The sequence below is a fragment of the Ascidiella aspersa genome, chromosome 8 (genome assembly GCF_963924565.1).
Source record: "Ascidiella aspersa chromosome 8, kaAscAspe10.2, whole genome shotgun sequence".
Lineage (NCBI taxonomy): Eukaryota > Metazoa > Chordata > Ascidiacea > Phlebobranchia > Ascidiidae > Ascidiella > Ascidiella aspersa.
Genome location: NC_139454.1, coordinates 17934528 through 17950252, shown reverse-complemented (window position 1 = coordinate 17950252; position 15725 = coordinate 17934528). Strand labels below are relative to the sequence as shown.

The 15725-nt window shown below is 42.6% G+C and overlaps 1 protein-coding gene across 2 annotated transcripts; it reads right to left on the bottom strand.

The window, feature by feature from the left end:
• Nucleotides 1-1551: 1551 nt before the first annotated feature.
• LOC146136634 (uncharacterized) lies at nucleotides 1552-13831 on the bottom strand. 2 transcript variants are annotated; one of them, XM_083395235.1, is made up of 11 exons: nucleotides 13173-13831; nucleotides 12297-12623; nucleotides 10731-10812; nucleotides 9269-9553; nucleotides 8512-8572; nucleotides 8094-8224; nucleotides 7696-7865; nucleotides 5964-6171; nucleotides 3399-4461; nucleotides 3187-3283; nucleotides 1552-2829 (listed from the first exon to the last, which is right to left on the bottom strand). In XM_083395235.1, the coding sequence occupies exons 1-11, from the start codon at nucleotides 13242-13244 to the stop codon at nucleotides 2824-2826; spliced, it is 2502 nt and encodes an 833-aa protein (XP_083251361.1). In that variant the 5' UTR covers nucleotides 13245-13831; the 3' UTR covers nucleotides 1552-2823. The 2 variants fall into 2 exon arrangements, with proteins under 2 accessions (XP_083251361.1, XP_083251362.1); XM_083395236.1 differs by having other exon boundaries at nucleotides 3187-3280.
• Nucleotides 13832-15725: the final 1894 nt, after the last annotated feature.

Genomic DNA, 15725 nt, shown 5'->3' with positions numbered 1-15725 from the left:
ATTCATCTAATTGCTATTTCTTTTTGATCGGACATACAAACGACAAAAATGCAATTAATCGCCCAAAATGTTTACTGACATATGTTTATACAAACAGAACAGATAACAGATGGTTTGTAATTAAACGCCAATAATATTAAAGGCTCTGTGTATTAAAATAAATTATTATAACAACAATTTAACACGTAACCTAAGGTTAATGTTACGGTGAATCTCGATGAAGTAGGGTATATGAAATACTCGTAATGCGTCAAATAAGCGACTATGTATCAACCTCACTGCGTTAACACTGAAAGCAACAGTGGGCTAAACGCCAAACAGAGCGCAAACATATTGATTAAATATAAAACAATATTGCTCCTCCGCCTTTCAACGTTACATAACGTAGCGCCGCATGTTTGGCAATCGTCATACGTCACGACTGTGCAACCTGCTTACATTTTAGCTACTCGGTATCAAACTACAAAATTCAAAAAATAGAAGGAGCTATGCAAAAGTATTTCGCTTTTTTATGTGCAGCATTGGAACAAAATTCTCAACACTTGTAACAACGACCAAAAGAAATTTCACTGCTGGTGTTGTTGTGACAGCAAGTCGTATAATAAAGACAAAATGTGCGAGGGTATATGTTTTACGTCTGTTTACGTCACGGCTTAACGAAATTGACAGTTTAAAAATGTCTTTTTCCGAAAGTGTCAACAATAAAACGAAGATGGAACATGCAAGGTCTGTCGCAACATTAAAAGTTCACATTGTTATCTTGAAAGAAAATAAGCAAAAGGATCTACGGCAGCTGTATTAAGAAGTTTTTGAAATGGCGTGCAACAACCCTTGTCCAAATTCTGATGATGAATAAATGACATTAAACTAAATCTCTACAAAGGCAGTGAAATTGCTTAGCTCTAAAAGTCAACTAACCAACTTCGCTTAGTGACGTTTTTTTACTGATATTAATAAAGTTTTTCCTAATCGAAAATTCATAAGATCGTTCATAATTTTCAAATATAATTTTCTCTTAGTAGAGATTGTAATGCATTACGATAAGCAAAGTATTAAATTGAAACAAATATGTCGTGTTTTTGTCAACTATACTGAATTAGATGAAATAAATCAGTCTAATGTCGAATAGATCAGAAATATATTATCTAAAAAAAGCTGTTCCTGAGTATTAATTTTGAGGCGGTCACTGTTTGGCAAATTTTAGTCAAAATAGCTCTATATTAGCCTATCCCTAAATCACCATCTAATCATTCTAATGGAATGAATTTTTTAAACTAAGAATTTAACTGAAACCAAGGCTTTTGTTGCATTCGCTATAAATCGATTTGGCCTTCAATTAAGCACATTTTTAGAACCTATACTGGGCTGTTCGAACCTAGCTCATCAAAAAAAATTGGGGCTCCGCGGTAAAAAAAGGTAAAAACACTTCAAAATTTGCAGATTAACCAAGCTATGCATTTGTGACACTATCTCGATAAAAATCATAATTTTTTATAACTGACCATCTGTAGGCCTAAAAGAGCAGCACGTTCCAAAGAAGATCGTGTTTTGTTTTATTTTAACTGTGTTTGTACGGTTGCGATCCGGGAAAAAAGGAAACATCTGCAAATAAACGGGCAAACGAACGCAATATTTGCAACAACATAACCATGTATTGGACGCTTGCTCTTTCGCTACGGAAAAGTGCCGTAGTACTTAACACACGCTTTGGCCTTCACAATTTCCGCGCTGGAAATCAAAATAGGAAAGCAAGACAACTAAATAGGAAAAAGAAATCGCGAAAAACGTGACAAAAAGGAAAAAAAAACGATGGCAAAAAACGACAACAAAGGGGCAACGGCAAAATGCGGTGAAAAACGAACCCTCTATCGCGAGAGTCACGTTTCGTAAGCAGCAGCAAATATACGCAATGAAAAATCAGCAGAGGAAAATAAAAATACTCTGTTTGGCACGATGGGCTTTCGGCAGTGTATACATCAGTAAAGGATCGCTTTCGGTTGACTGACAATTGTCACCCCGAAATCCTTTTCAAGCAATTTTATTTTAAGGGTAAAAAATCATGTTTCACAATGATGAGTGCCTTGGTGGTCCTTGCCTAAACAGGAAAGTTTGACTTGTCATTTTTCTTTGAAAACATAATAGGTTGAAATGTATATTTTCAGAATATAAAACGTTTTTATAAATTCCTTTCGTTAACTAACATGCGAAACCCTGATCCTTAGGCACGCGCAAAAATGATTGGCAACCTTTAATCTATTTGCTTTTCGTACTAGGGTGATGAAAGTCAAGCATGTCGTTTGCACCATAAGTTTCTTTATAGATACACATTTGTATCCAAACCATTTCAAATGTAGTATTACAAAACTTATTAGAAAACAGTCCGACCAGCCCCGTTGGCGGAAGGAGATCTAGCTGCTTAAACAGTGTGTACATATATATATTTATTTATGAGCTTATATATATGTGGGGTGTGTAGCAAAACATTGTTACTTTTAAAGCGCTAACAGTGCTATATATAATTATAATAACATATATAATATCGAGAATACAGTAAGTGGTAATTAGAAAAAGAAGAACGAACAAACAAGAAACAAACGATATAAGATCAGTGCTTGTTTTAATTTTGATGCCGCAGAAATTGTGGGTTTTCTGGCAACACAATAACACGCCACGATTCCTCGTGTGGCTTCCCTTTGCCTTCTAAACTCTCCGCATGCTGGTTTTGCAGCCGCAGCTTCCCTTTAAGTGCGGTTTGGTGATGAAAGCGTTAAGCTGAAATCTTGCTGGGCTTCTTACAGGCCAGAAACAAGAAGTCGAATCAACTCAAATCTGCAACAGAAGAGTATAATGATCAGTTTACTTTAAGTCATCAAATAAAAGTAATTAAAGTAAGAACATCATTGTATAAGGTATACAATAATCAACAGTTAAAGATGATAACAAAAGTGAAAAAATAGCTTTAGTACAGAAATAGATAAAACAGGGAAAAGTTTACCGATTCTACATTTCATTCGGTGAAAAAGGGATCTATTAATTAAGTTTTTTTGAAAACAAATTAATCCATCGACCCTGAACCATCAAAGTTCCGGAAGTATAAAAAGGGTTTTCATTTAGAAATTAAGCATGAAAAACTTATTTACTTATAAAAATATCGACACTGTGCAATAAACGGAAAATTAAACTTACGTCACACGAGTAGGTAGTGACATCATCAGTCCGGGAGTATCGCGAAAGTCGTTTCTCGGTGAGCGCTGATGCGGCGGAAAGGTCGACCACGTTGCTGCTGCAAAAATGAAACGGTAAAGTAAGATTGATCTGAAGGCTAATACAAATGTATTTCAATTGGAACTTTATTTTGGCTTGTGTTATTAGCAAAATTGTGGGAAACAAACAACTACCTCTTTTGTAACAGCGTGTCTTGCTCCTTGCACGCCTCTTCGTACGTTGGAAGACCGTTAGCTCCTGAGTGGGAGTGCGATGAAGAATGTCGGTTTGTGACGCAATGAATGCTGGCATTGTGACGTGTTGGGGGAGAAGACGGAAGTTCATGGACGGCCGAGGAGGAGGATGAGTCGTGACGCATAACAACGCCGCTGCAGCGACTGTTCCTTCTCTTGTCGTGCCTTAGCGGAGCTTTGGGAAGAGCGGAGGTGGAGGCGACGGATTTTTCCTCGAGGAAGAAACTCCTCGAGTGTCGCGGATTCTTGATGTCTTTCAAACTGGATTCGCAGTAGGCCTTCAGCGGACTGCCGAAGTCAGAGCAGTTCTCGCAGAGAGTGCTAGTGCAGCTGTCGCAGCTCGAGTCCGGCGTTGTTGTCGTGGGGACGATGTGGCCAGGAGGCGGCTGAACCCTGTAGATGCTGCTGCGCCTTCGTGGGGAGTCTTCGGCGCACTTCAGGCCGAAAAGCGCATTTCGCTTTCGCTGATAAAGAAGGCAAGTGGCCGCCACTATCAGAATAAGCACCAGAATGCCGGCCCCGAGGCATATGAGCACCCATTGCGTGGCCGAGAAGCTGTCGCTCTGCTTTGCGCTGGCGATTTCGCAGTGCATCCCGGCAAAGCCTGCCTGGCAAAGGCACACAGCCATTTTTTCGCCGTCGACGCAACTACCCCCGTTCAGGCAAGGCTTCGAGGCTCTGCAGTCGTCGGCGTATACTTCGCAGTTCCTGCCGGTAAAGCCGGGCGAACATAGGCACCTGTAGCCGTTCACAAGGTCTGTGCAGCCGCCGTCATTTCGGCAAGGCGACGCAGCGCAATCATTGATGTTTACGTCGCAACGGTCACCGCCGTATCCGGGGGCACAGCGGCATCTGTAGCCGTCGCTGCCCAGACGACAGGATCCCCCGTTAACGCAGGGAAACACAGAGCAGTCGCCGACTCTGACTTCGCAAAGGGATCCTGTAAATCCAGTCCGACATCTACACTCGTACACGCCATCCGGGAGGGAGTTGCACGATCCACCTGGAATAAAAACATACAATTGTTTAGTAAACACGGGCGCCTGAAGAGTTGATGAGCTTATTGGAAGCGAAGTGATAGTAAAAAGTTACACAAAATCAATAGACGATAGCTTTTCTCGATAGAGCAAGTCAGATAAGTTTCTTGGACCCGGTATATAAACAGCAAGGTGGAATTTTGAGACAACTTATTTATAGACAAAACAGCTAGGCACAGATGTTCAGCTTTATAAGTGGCCTTAAACAAGGGATCGGATTTCTAAAACAGTTAAACATGCAACGACGGTCAACGTGGATTATTTTGCGTTAAAAGCATTGGCGAAATTGTCTGTTCGTGACTTTTCTGGGCGCTGCTGACTGGAACTCGTTCGATTAAATCTTTGCGACGAAAACAAGACACGCCAAAATTTTGTTTCGCGCACGAAAACGAGGTCGTTCTTTCATTCGTCGTTCATTTAATCACGGGCCGGCAATAATAAACACAGGGCAAAACAAATAGGCCGACCAACCACAAATCGGCAGTTTCTTTATGGAGCGCGGCCAAAGCAAGCAATCGGGCGACGATGACGTATCAACTTTCTCACGGGCGCCCACCTGAATTGAGGGTATCCCGTTGCGCCGAATAGGGGCCTGCGCGCCCGGACCAAAGACAAAAGCGCGCTAATTGGTAGGCCGTGTAAATCCAAACTGGATAAACCCACGCCGGCGCAAAGAACAAAAGGCGGCGCTGGGCGCTTACAAAAAACTTCCATTAGGTTTATATTCGCTGTACCTGTGATGGACTGGGGCCTGACCCAGCCCGGTATAAAGAAGCGAACGTGGGAAAATGTAACCCGAACGGCCACAATGGACGCCGGGAGTTTTGTCCCCCCGACTTAGCGCGGGTCGTGTGTCCTATCGTACCCACTCCAGTCCGGCGTCATCAACATAGGCTCACGACGCACAAAAGACTTTGTTGGACTCTTTACAAATGCCAACCGCTCAGAATGGAAAGTGACCGAAGTTAAGTGGGGGCCCCTGCAATCTTATTTCTCCCTGTTGCCTTTGTATACCCGTCTTGTTTTTCTTTCTGGTGCAATTCGGGCGCGAAAAAGTGCAAGTTGGGATCGCATTACAGCGAACTGTCGAGAGTTTTATTTCACAAAATGGTTCAAAAAGTAGCTAACATAAAGGACCTCGCGTGTAGCGCTTAACAAGCAAACAAAATGCTGTCGCTTCAGCGCAGATGCAGGTTACGCGGGATTCGTTAATTTAGCTAGTAAAACAGATTGTAAACCATATCAGATAAAGACCAAAATTAAAAATGGGTCCATTAAAAATCCTAAACTGCTTGATTAAAATTTCCATCTAACAAATAATTACATTTTAACTGATATGTAAGGCGAGACATTTATTAGAGCAATTGGTACAACAGCCCTGTCAACGTTACAACAAAAAATATCTTCATACAGAATAGAAAGCGAGAATGTTAATAAAGCGACGTAGACGCAAACTAACTCAACTCACCGTTTTGGCAGGGCTGGCTGTGACAAGGGTCCACTTTCTGGCAACGACGGCCGCTCCATCCGGGAGCGCACATACACCGGTAGCCAGCGCGTTCCTTGAGGCAAGTACCCCCGTTCTTGCATGGAAGGTCGGCGCATTTCAAGGCGGCGTCACAGTTCTCGCCGTACATGCCGTTCGGGCAGATGCACTGATACGCATTGATCAGGTCCTAGCACAAAGCAAAGTCATAGACAACGTTAATGAGGGGCAATACGGAACGTAAATTTAAATATATAATAAGTATATAATAATGGGAAGAGCAAAATGATTGGACATTTCTTGACTAAGAAGCTTTCGATAAGGCAAATCTTTTCTGTACGGTATTTTTGTTAATAAACCGCTAAAAAACGTTGGTAGTTATTTCAATTAGGAACTAACTTGACTAATGTTAATACCAGAATAGCAAACCTGAGCCGTATTATTGGACTACTATATGCCTGGGATCTGAAATGACGCAGACAACACCAGGCTATTCGACACCCACACGCATATACGCACACACAGGCTGTGACGTCATTTCTAGGGTCGCCTGGTCGACCCACCATCCGCAGGGACAAAGAGGGAAACCCAACGCTAAAGGAAAGGGAAACCGCCGAAACGAGAGGAAACAAAAATAAATGGCGCCTGTATACTTTTTTCCAATCAAAGCGGTCGACGGAAGAGTAAATGGGCCTTTTAATGTAGACCCTTAGTGCTTCTGAAGAACACTGTTTTTGGCAATAAAACTATAAAATTGCCGAAGCAATTTAAACAAAGTTAGTGTGGACAAAACTATCTTATCAAACTTTCATTAGAAATACAATTCGCTATGAAACTTGAAGAAAGAAAACCATTTACATTACGACATTTTGCAGTTTTAAGATGGGGTGCGAACAAACAGAAGTTCAAAATGCCGTCATTATGCTTGCATCGCATAGATCTTCAAATAATCACGTTTTGAAGTCTAAACTTACGTAAACTGGCTGGCCAGGGCGATAAAGCGCATAGGCGAGACTTAAGTCCTGCAAAAATGACAATACCTCCCAAAGAAGGGTCGGGGCCCTTTTGCGACCCGTGTTAAGCCACAGGCGACGAGAGGTGCGAAGAAAATGAGCAGTCATTTAAATCGCCGCCCAATCGCTTTTACTAGTATACTGCCCACGAAAACGATCGTGGGAAAACGGGAAGGAATGCTAGAAAGGGCGCCGGGTTTTCACTGTCGCAAGAGATTTGCCGGTAAGGCAATAGCAAGCGGCAGCTGTCCGCTATCGCTTTTATCTCCCACTATCTGTCTCTGTCTGCACGAGCACAGGGGTGAAAGATATCATAAAACACCCGGCGGCCGCCATTGGCGAATTTGCGTTTCTTTGCGATTTAAAGGGTTAGTTTAGGGCTTCAAGTGATTTCGGAAAGAGTGCGCTTTCACAAGGTTGGCCACAAAGGGAAATGTGCAATTGACCCGAACTGATTTTAAAAAACATATTTATAAGCCTAGTCTGTTTATGCGTGTCTTTAAATGTAACGTGTTATAAGTATACCAACCAATAACGACCTATGATCATTTGTAAATTCATGTCATGGGGACCATTCGGCACCAACACAACCTGAGGTTACTTATCGCAAATTTTTACCACACAAACAAGCGGACATCACATTAAATCAAAGTGAAAAACGTTCAAGTTTCGAAAAAAAAAAACGTTCAAGTTTCGCTTACCACACACTCGGTGCCGTTGTTGCAAGGACTCGAAGCGCATTCGTTAACCTCGTTTTCGCAATCTTTCCCTTCAAATCCAGGTCGACACTGGCAAGTGTAACTGCCCAATGGCTTGTTCACGCAAATGGCACCATTGTAGCAGGGCTTATGCCGGGTGCAGTAAATCAGATCTGAAGCAGAATTGAATCGCATGTTACTCATCAATAGTTAAGAATGAAAAAATGTCACACAACGTTGAGGTAAATTGCAATCCCACCAGAACGATTCTTTACAAACTACAACAGAACAATTACAATCTACTTAAGAACTTCAAGGCGTAACATAGGCCCCGTTACTCCCTTGAAGATATTTTTGATCGTGGGTTAAGGCATTTTTTGTGGCCAGCATAGAAATCTTACCCTGGTTGCAGTAGGTGCCACCCCAGCTTTCCTGACAGTTGCACTGCCACGGTTCGGTGCACTTGCCGTTGGCGCATCCCGGGAGCGTTTCACAGCGATCGCACAAGCTTCCTGTCCAACCATGCTTGCAACTGTAGGGTGGGGAGAAAAGTCCGGAGGTCAGTTAATCGCACAATCGAGAAAGTCAAGTAAAACAACTGTGGACATACCACGCCCAGAACAAAAACATAACAATCTTAAACATTAAATAGAAAAGTTGCACATGAGGGGTAGGAAATTTATAAATCTGTATTCATGGGCTGGAAAGGCACCTCCTACTAAAGGCACCTCCTACTTAACACTTAAAATGGGGACAGCTTCAGGAAACATAGTTTTAAACGCTTAAACACGTGGTAATGTGGCACGCTTTTACGCTTACCTGCACTCGTTGGGCTTCTGGCACGTGCCGTGCTCGGGGTGGCATCCTTTGGCGCAGATCGCTGCAGAAACAAGAGAGAGAATAAAGCATTAGTCGCGAGACTGAGGATCTGGGACACAGAGACAAGCAAGGCCGCCTTGTGTCAGAATAACGAGTCCCCCGGTGCCAATCGAAATGGGACAAAACGAAGCTGCTACAAGGCAGAGGCGGCGAATCAAGGAACCACTGCAGCAGTGGAAAGCAATGGTAGGGTGCGAACTGGAGCGGAATAAAGCCGATTAAACAGGGAGATGATAAAAACAACTCGTGGCCTGTCGGTTTGCCGGTGCCTTGATATTTGTCGAATCACGCCGCGTCAAAAGCGGGTGTCGCACTGGCGTTAGTTCACAACAGGATTAAATAGAAGCCTTAAGGCGATTTCGTATACTTGGATTAGACTGGTTTTGTATCGACCCACGCACGTGATTCTAATATCGCGTTACATTGTGATGTGATAGATTTTCAATGAAGACCGAAGTATACCCGCGAGAAAGAAAAGTGACTTTCAAACAGGTTTCATTTTGAAATCCGATTGGTATATGACGCGAGATATTGCGGATTATTTTACAACTTTGTAAACAAAACACCGCTTGTTGTTTGAAAACTAAACAAAGCGAGAGACCGACACAAACCCGAACGAGGCGTTAAACATAAGGCTTTAAAGACACGAAGCTTTAACTAGAATAAACCCCAAACACGTAAGTGGAGGCCAACTTACGCTTTTTGCATTGATTATCCTTGACGCCTGTCCAGCCGGGCAGACAGACCTTAGTGCCCTGGTCATCGCACGTGAAGTGGCCAAAGGCGTCGTCCCGGGGCTTACAGTAGATGCCGCAATCATCGCCGTACTGGTTCTGGTGGCACCGGACCCTGTAGGCGTAATGCAGGACGCTTGAGCGGTGAATATATGGATCGCCCACAGTCCAGGTGTCCTCCTCGTCTCCCTTTTTGGGCAGTTCCATGCCGCTCTTCACCAGACTGGAAATGACCACTTGGCCAGAGGCTGTGGACAGGGAAGGGAAGAATGAATAGTATGGATCGTGATTTCATTAAAGTTTTGGTATTCACGTTATACTCTAGTTGAACAATTGCTTTCGTGCGATCCAAAAGCATTATTTATAGCGGAGGTGACAAATCAACTACGTTTGGCGTTTGGGCAACGCTGTTTTTATGTTTTTGTGTCGAAGGATATCATAAGGTTTAGAAAGACAGACATGTTTGTTTAACAAAATAATTGCTCATCATTGACATCGCTTTGCTCTCCAATTTAGTAAACGGGCTAATATTAATATTATGTAAAGACCGCCCGTTTGGTTCTTACTTAGATACATTTGGGAGAAATAGGAAATTTAACTTTTGAGAAATATGCAATCGCGCAGCCGCATTGAAAATCGCTCGCGAACCAATAAGTATACGAACAAGTCGTAAACCGGCAAGAGCGCCACAACGTCCCGCTATGAGATTATGCGGCGCTCTTAAATCGGCAGCGGCGGTGGCGGCACTTTGACAAACAAAAGCGCCGGCCGCGATTTTCCCCATAGACCAGCTGGAGGGTGCGGGCAAAAATCTATTATTGAATTAGACGGGCATATGGCATCATTGTGCTTCGACTCGGACAAATCGATTTCGAGTAGCCGCAATGGCTGTCGTTGTCCCATCGCTTACCTCGCCTTGGGTGAACTTGCAGTCAATGTTCAGGGAAGCGCTTACACGGCATTCCGGCCTTATTGTGGCACGGGTTTTGGACGAGGCGGAGCTACATTTTATCAGCAAATAATGGTCGTCGAGGGACGTTTTGGGCGCATTTAATTACTCAATCGATTCGAAAGCGTTTCTAGCCGCGTTTTGCGATCCACTGCAAGGAACATTCGAATTCCCGCGTGCCTTTTATTACATCAACGCAACGAATGCGTTAACCTTCTACACATATGCGTTTGCTGAATAAGGAGAGTACATTCCTACGAACGATATTCTTCAACAACAAAAAAGGTCCATTGTTTGGATTTGATGTTCATTTTGAAACGTTGTGGGTTGCTTTTGTATTGAAGACATAGTTGCCTAAATCCAGTAATATAAATTAAATATGTAAATTAAGAAATAACGTGGATCGCTTTTGGTTAATGAAATATGTTATATACGCTTAACCTCTAGGACAGCCAATAAAAAGTTCTATCACTTACATCTCCTTCGACTTCCAATGGCGAACGGGCTGCTTGTTCGATTGCCGATGTGGATAATTTCGACCAACAACGAAAAGTGCTTCTGTAAGAACATTTCAAACAGGTTTTAGAGTTTAAACAATGCAAACACGGAAATTTTGGTAAATATTTAACGAGATAACAACACAACGTTTAATGCGTTAGTGGACTACGAAGTAAAATGTTTAACAACGAGAAGTAAATGTTTGTCAGTTTAGCACACAACATTCTTCACTGTTGTCTAGAATGTGTTACTTAATACAAATGGTGCAAATTATAAAGTTATTTGTACTAATCATTGTAGTTACAAGTGCCATTTTTGACTTTCCACATACTTTGTATTTCGATGTCTTTGCTAAAGAATTAGTTAACCATAGTATAAAATATTGGCAAAAATTGGTAGCAAGCAAAATCTAAAGATTTGCACTCGAGGCGTAAAATTTAAAAACTTAATCGTAAAAACATAAAATTATATTTGTTGAACAGGCGCCTGGAACCAACTGTTTGTTTAAGGTTTGCGTGATTAATTTAATTCGAAACATTTTATTGGTTGCACGGTTTGCATTTTTCTCTCAATAACCCTCCTGAAAGTGGAAAGGCCATTTGGAACCCTTAGCCAGTAAGAAGATTGGAATAGTTTGCCTATAAGCGCACGCGACGCCTCCAACTGAGCTCTGTACACACGAACACAGCTATGAAATATTCATCGGCGAGGGTGGACTGCGACGAAAACAAGCCACCAGTCTTTGTCCATGGATTAACCGGGTATTATTGCGCCCAGACCCGGTAACGGTTGCTTGTAGCGTTTCTTAAGAACACTCCTGAGACTACCTCTTCTGGATTCGATGCCTAACTATTAATTCTCTCGTACTTAACCTTGTGGAAACGCCAACAGTGACATTCCACGCCTAACTAATCTTAAGAGCTTGATTTGTATTACACGAATTAGGGGGAAGTGTTATTTTTGGACTAGAATGTCGACAACGAAGCATGGTATAGTGTTGGTGGCGATGGACACCTTTTCATTCAGTCGACTTTATAGCCGTATTTATTTATGTTGCTTGTTGAGGACCACTAGCTTAGCACAATTTTGCTTATAGTAACTAAACATTTGCTATAAATGACTAAAATAAATTAAAGAGCTATTGATTTCTATTAGAGGAATAAACGGCGCAACATGGGGTGAGCAATTACACCGATTTAATTAATTTCTCGATTTAAAAAAGGTTAACAACTAGGTTTAAGATGAAAAGCAGACGCAATACCCGTGGAAAAAAGATTGACTGACCCAAAAGCCATCACTAACAAAATCAGCTATATATTGAAGTAATTTTATGTTCATGTTTAATTCAAAGTAATTTAACTCATAAGTTGGCCTTGTTCGTTATACCGTATGCATATATAACTTCAATTTCAGCTTTAGTGGGCAATAGTTGGCTATTTTGGTATATAACAAAGAAAACTGGCTTTAGTTTGAAACACGTGTTCAATAGTACCTTTCCATGATAGCTATAATCCAGGGTCATAAATGCGAGAAATTAAACTTACCGGCCATCGGTAGGAAAGGTTGAACTGGATCGGCTGGTTTTTCAAGAAAGGCGAGGCCTTGGGCACAAAGCTGTTCTCACCCAGGACCGGGGTGCGGACTTCCCCGAAGGTGCACTCGCGTTTGAGGTCGACGCGCCGCTGAAAGTGGGTCAGGCACACCCAGAAGGCAGTCAGGCACGGCCGGGTGCACTGGGGCGCCGTGGGGCTCCCGGAATCGAAGTGGGGCTCATCCGTGGAGCAGCAACGTCCCCGCTCATCCAGACCCTGATCGTTGATGAATCGGTCCAGTCGAAGCTCGAAGGTTCCTAAAACTTGGCTGCCGCTTGTCTGTATACAGTGATACGATTTGTTTAGAGAAGATCATGTTCCATATTAAAGTTTGGTGTGTAGAATATAACAATATGTTAAGTTGTGCTTTATGAAAATCGCCCGAAACGCGTACTTAACATTTCTGTTTTTGACACAAACATTTTTAGCACTCTTGAACAAAATATGGGGATATTTGGGACGTAATTCGTCACCATTTGATCACGATTGGATATTTAAGCTCTATTTAAAAGTAATCGAAAACACGTGTTACTTTTGTGTGCGTAGTTGGATTAGGCGTTGTTATCATGCTAAGGTCTTGCTAAATGGGTATTCACACTTATGCTTACTGCTTAGCATAAAGCCGCGTTAATGTCTTGTCTAGAGAAATGAAATTTGGGACATTGACTACGTAAATCAACAAAACTTTCCAATATCAATAATTCATAAAAACTTTTACCAATTGTACGATTTAGCCAAGAGATGGGTAACAAATAAACTACCGATCTTCAAAGCTTTACTTATCTATACATTAAAACTAAACAAGAACCAAGAAGGCAAACTACTCACCGATCTGCAGAAAGTGCAGAGCAAACATAATCCGAAGGCGAAAGCGAGAACTCGCGATTCCATGCCGGACATGTGCGGCGAGCGGAAAATATGTAAAGTTCTTTACGCCTGTGCAAAGGGATCTGGCTCAAAGCCGCTGGGAATTATGTCCAAGAAACACTCGGCGACTTGTAGCGTGCTATCAGGTGGCGACAGCTGCCAGGCGCACACTCCTCACTTTTAAGGCTAGAGAGGTTATACTAAAGAGTCGAGGAAAAATCACTTATAATTGTTTACTCTCTCCAGCCGCACGATTATCTTGCGTTGCTATCTGGCGTGTCCTGGGAACATAGAAGAAGTGTTGTGTTAGCGAGCGAAGCCTGCAGCGACTTACAATGGCGAGCAACCGAAGGGCTGAAACAATAGGAGACAACAATTGAGAAAACAAACCGCCCTCCTTATACACACAATCGCCATCCGCGGCGCTGTTTTTAACGGTTTTTAGTCATTGTTTCAAAGCTATAGTAATTGGTACGTCGATTGCTTGTCACACAATTTCGTTTTTATACGGATTAACAAAATGTAATGACAAACACAAGTTCCGGCAAAACTTTTAGGACGACTTGTTGAATCTGACGCGTAACATTAATAAAAATCCAAAATTTTAAAGGCATCTAAAAACCATTAGAAAGTCTCGTTCTTGTAAACACAAAAATTCTGAAAACGCGGCTTTAATATAAATAAAGAAAAATGTAGGCAGTCCGATAACATTAAATCTGCTTTCTCAAATCTTGGCTTACATAAAAAATCCTGGAATTGGACAGTTGATCTGCCTTGAAAAATTACGAAATGATAAACCGTGTAAACTGCCACTGACGATTGAAATCTACAGTAAACTCACTGAAGGCATCCAATAAATCCTGGACCATAAAACAGGGCGGCGCTGCTAAAGGTTTGCCCTCTGAAGCGGCGATGGCCGCAATCAACAGTCACGAGTAATCTAAATATGCCGCCCAGTTTACGAACCAACCAAGAACCTTGGAGAAACGCCCCGACTTGTCAAGGGACCAGAAGGCCGAATGTGCCCGGCTCGCGTCGCCGGCGAATGCGACCATCTAATGCCCGCCTCTCTCCTTTTTTCCAAGCCACGCCTTCTTTACATTCGCCCAATTTGCATTGTTTATTGACGCCGGCCTGTCTATTGAGTCGTCGGCAATCAGTCACTGGGGTGTACGGCATGACAAAATTTCTCGCGCCCACAAGGTGAGGGGCAAGAATAGTAAAACAAAAAAGGCGCGACTTGTCAGCGTAACAAGATAACTTTGACACTCTGTATTTGCTCCACTCTGTTTAGATGTACTTTATCTGACTTTCATGTTTGATTTTAAAACCAAAAAATGCCTAATCATATACCTGTTCAAAGTAATATCTTAATACAATCGGTAAATACAAAATTTATTTCAAACTAAACTCATTTTGAAACATGAATATAGTTAATCCTAAAAGGGCGCCAATTCGCTACAATTCATAATAAACCCGTTTCTGTATTTAACTTGATCTCTTGACAAACATACAACTATATGTTTTATGATTTATCTAAATACGATAACGCAGTGCATTCCAGCAAACGCTAGATCAACTCGTTACACTGCCAAGCCTGAAAGTAACAAGCAAAACGCTGTGATCCGTTGTCTACAAGAAGTATCCACAACTGACAACTAGCAAGCAACCCAGCTACCGCGCTTGCAAGAGGCAGAAAGGTGCAGAGCAGAACGTCGGCGCAGGTCGTTATAAATGAGGCGCTGATTGCTGATAGCTTTTTATTTTTGCCGGTGGGCTTTGTTTCGGTCTCCAGACGCCTTGCCGCAAACCCGTGGCAGTCTCGTGGCGGAGTGGCCAAATAAAAAAAGTTCTGCCGTCGCCGCAGCAACAACGACAGTCTAGCCCCCTATAGCACTTGCGCGCGCGCCACCGTTATTAGCAAACAAACAGAAACAATGGCGACTGAAAAGTCTGCGTTTTGGTTCGACCGGAGGTAGAATCTCACGCCGCGCCTCTAGTATCGCGCGTTTTATTTTTCTTGCTTTTTTGCGAACCTGCTACACACAGGAAGTCGACCGCAGGGCCGTGGACGCAACCTGTTTTATTTCTTTCAGACGCTTTTATCGCGGCGCGTGGGCCGATACGCGATCCCCAGTAAACTCGTGTTGTTTTGGGAGATTATTCGGGACACGACATTCCGCGACCGGCTATGTTTTGCAATTGTGGCAAAGGCGAAAATAAAATATTTACGGATTTGCCGCGCAGTGTCAACAAAAAGTTTTCGTTCGGGGCAACACAGGTGTCACATGTTGCAGTTCGCCGCCGTTCGCCGACGAAGCTTTTGTTTCTCGGCAATTGAAAATATACAAGCGTCGGTGTTTATATGCGCCACAACACCGAGTAATATGAAGTGTCACGCAAAATCAGGACTTAACAATGACCTTTGGCAGAAGGTAACCAAGTGACTATAAAAATAATTACCTTCAAAACACGAAATAAACGTACGTTTGTCTGCCATAACCGGTGTAAAAA

What these genes read in the sequence shown, in the direction of transcription:
- LOC146136634 (XM_083395235.1), bottom strand. Translation starts at nt 13,244, where the DNA reads ATGTCCGGCATGGAATCGCGAGTTCTCGCTTTCGCCTTCGGATTATGT. An exon ending in ACCTTTCCTACCGATGGCCG is followed by an intron (nt 10,813 to 12,296) that starts GTAAGTTTAATT and finishes ATGTTCTTACAG; the next exon opens with AAGCACTTTTCGTTGTTGGT. An exon ending in GGATAATCAATGCAAAAAGC is followed by an intron (nt 8,573 to 9,268) that starts GTAAGTTGGCCT and finishes TTGTTTCTGCAG; the next exon opens with CGATCTGCGCCAAAGGATGC.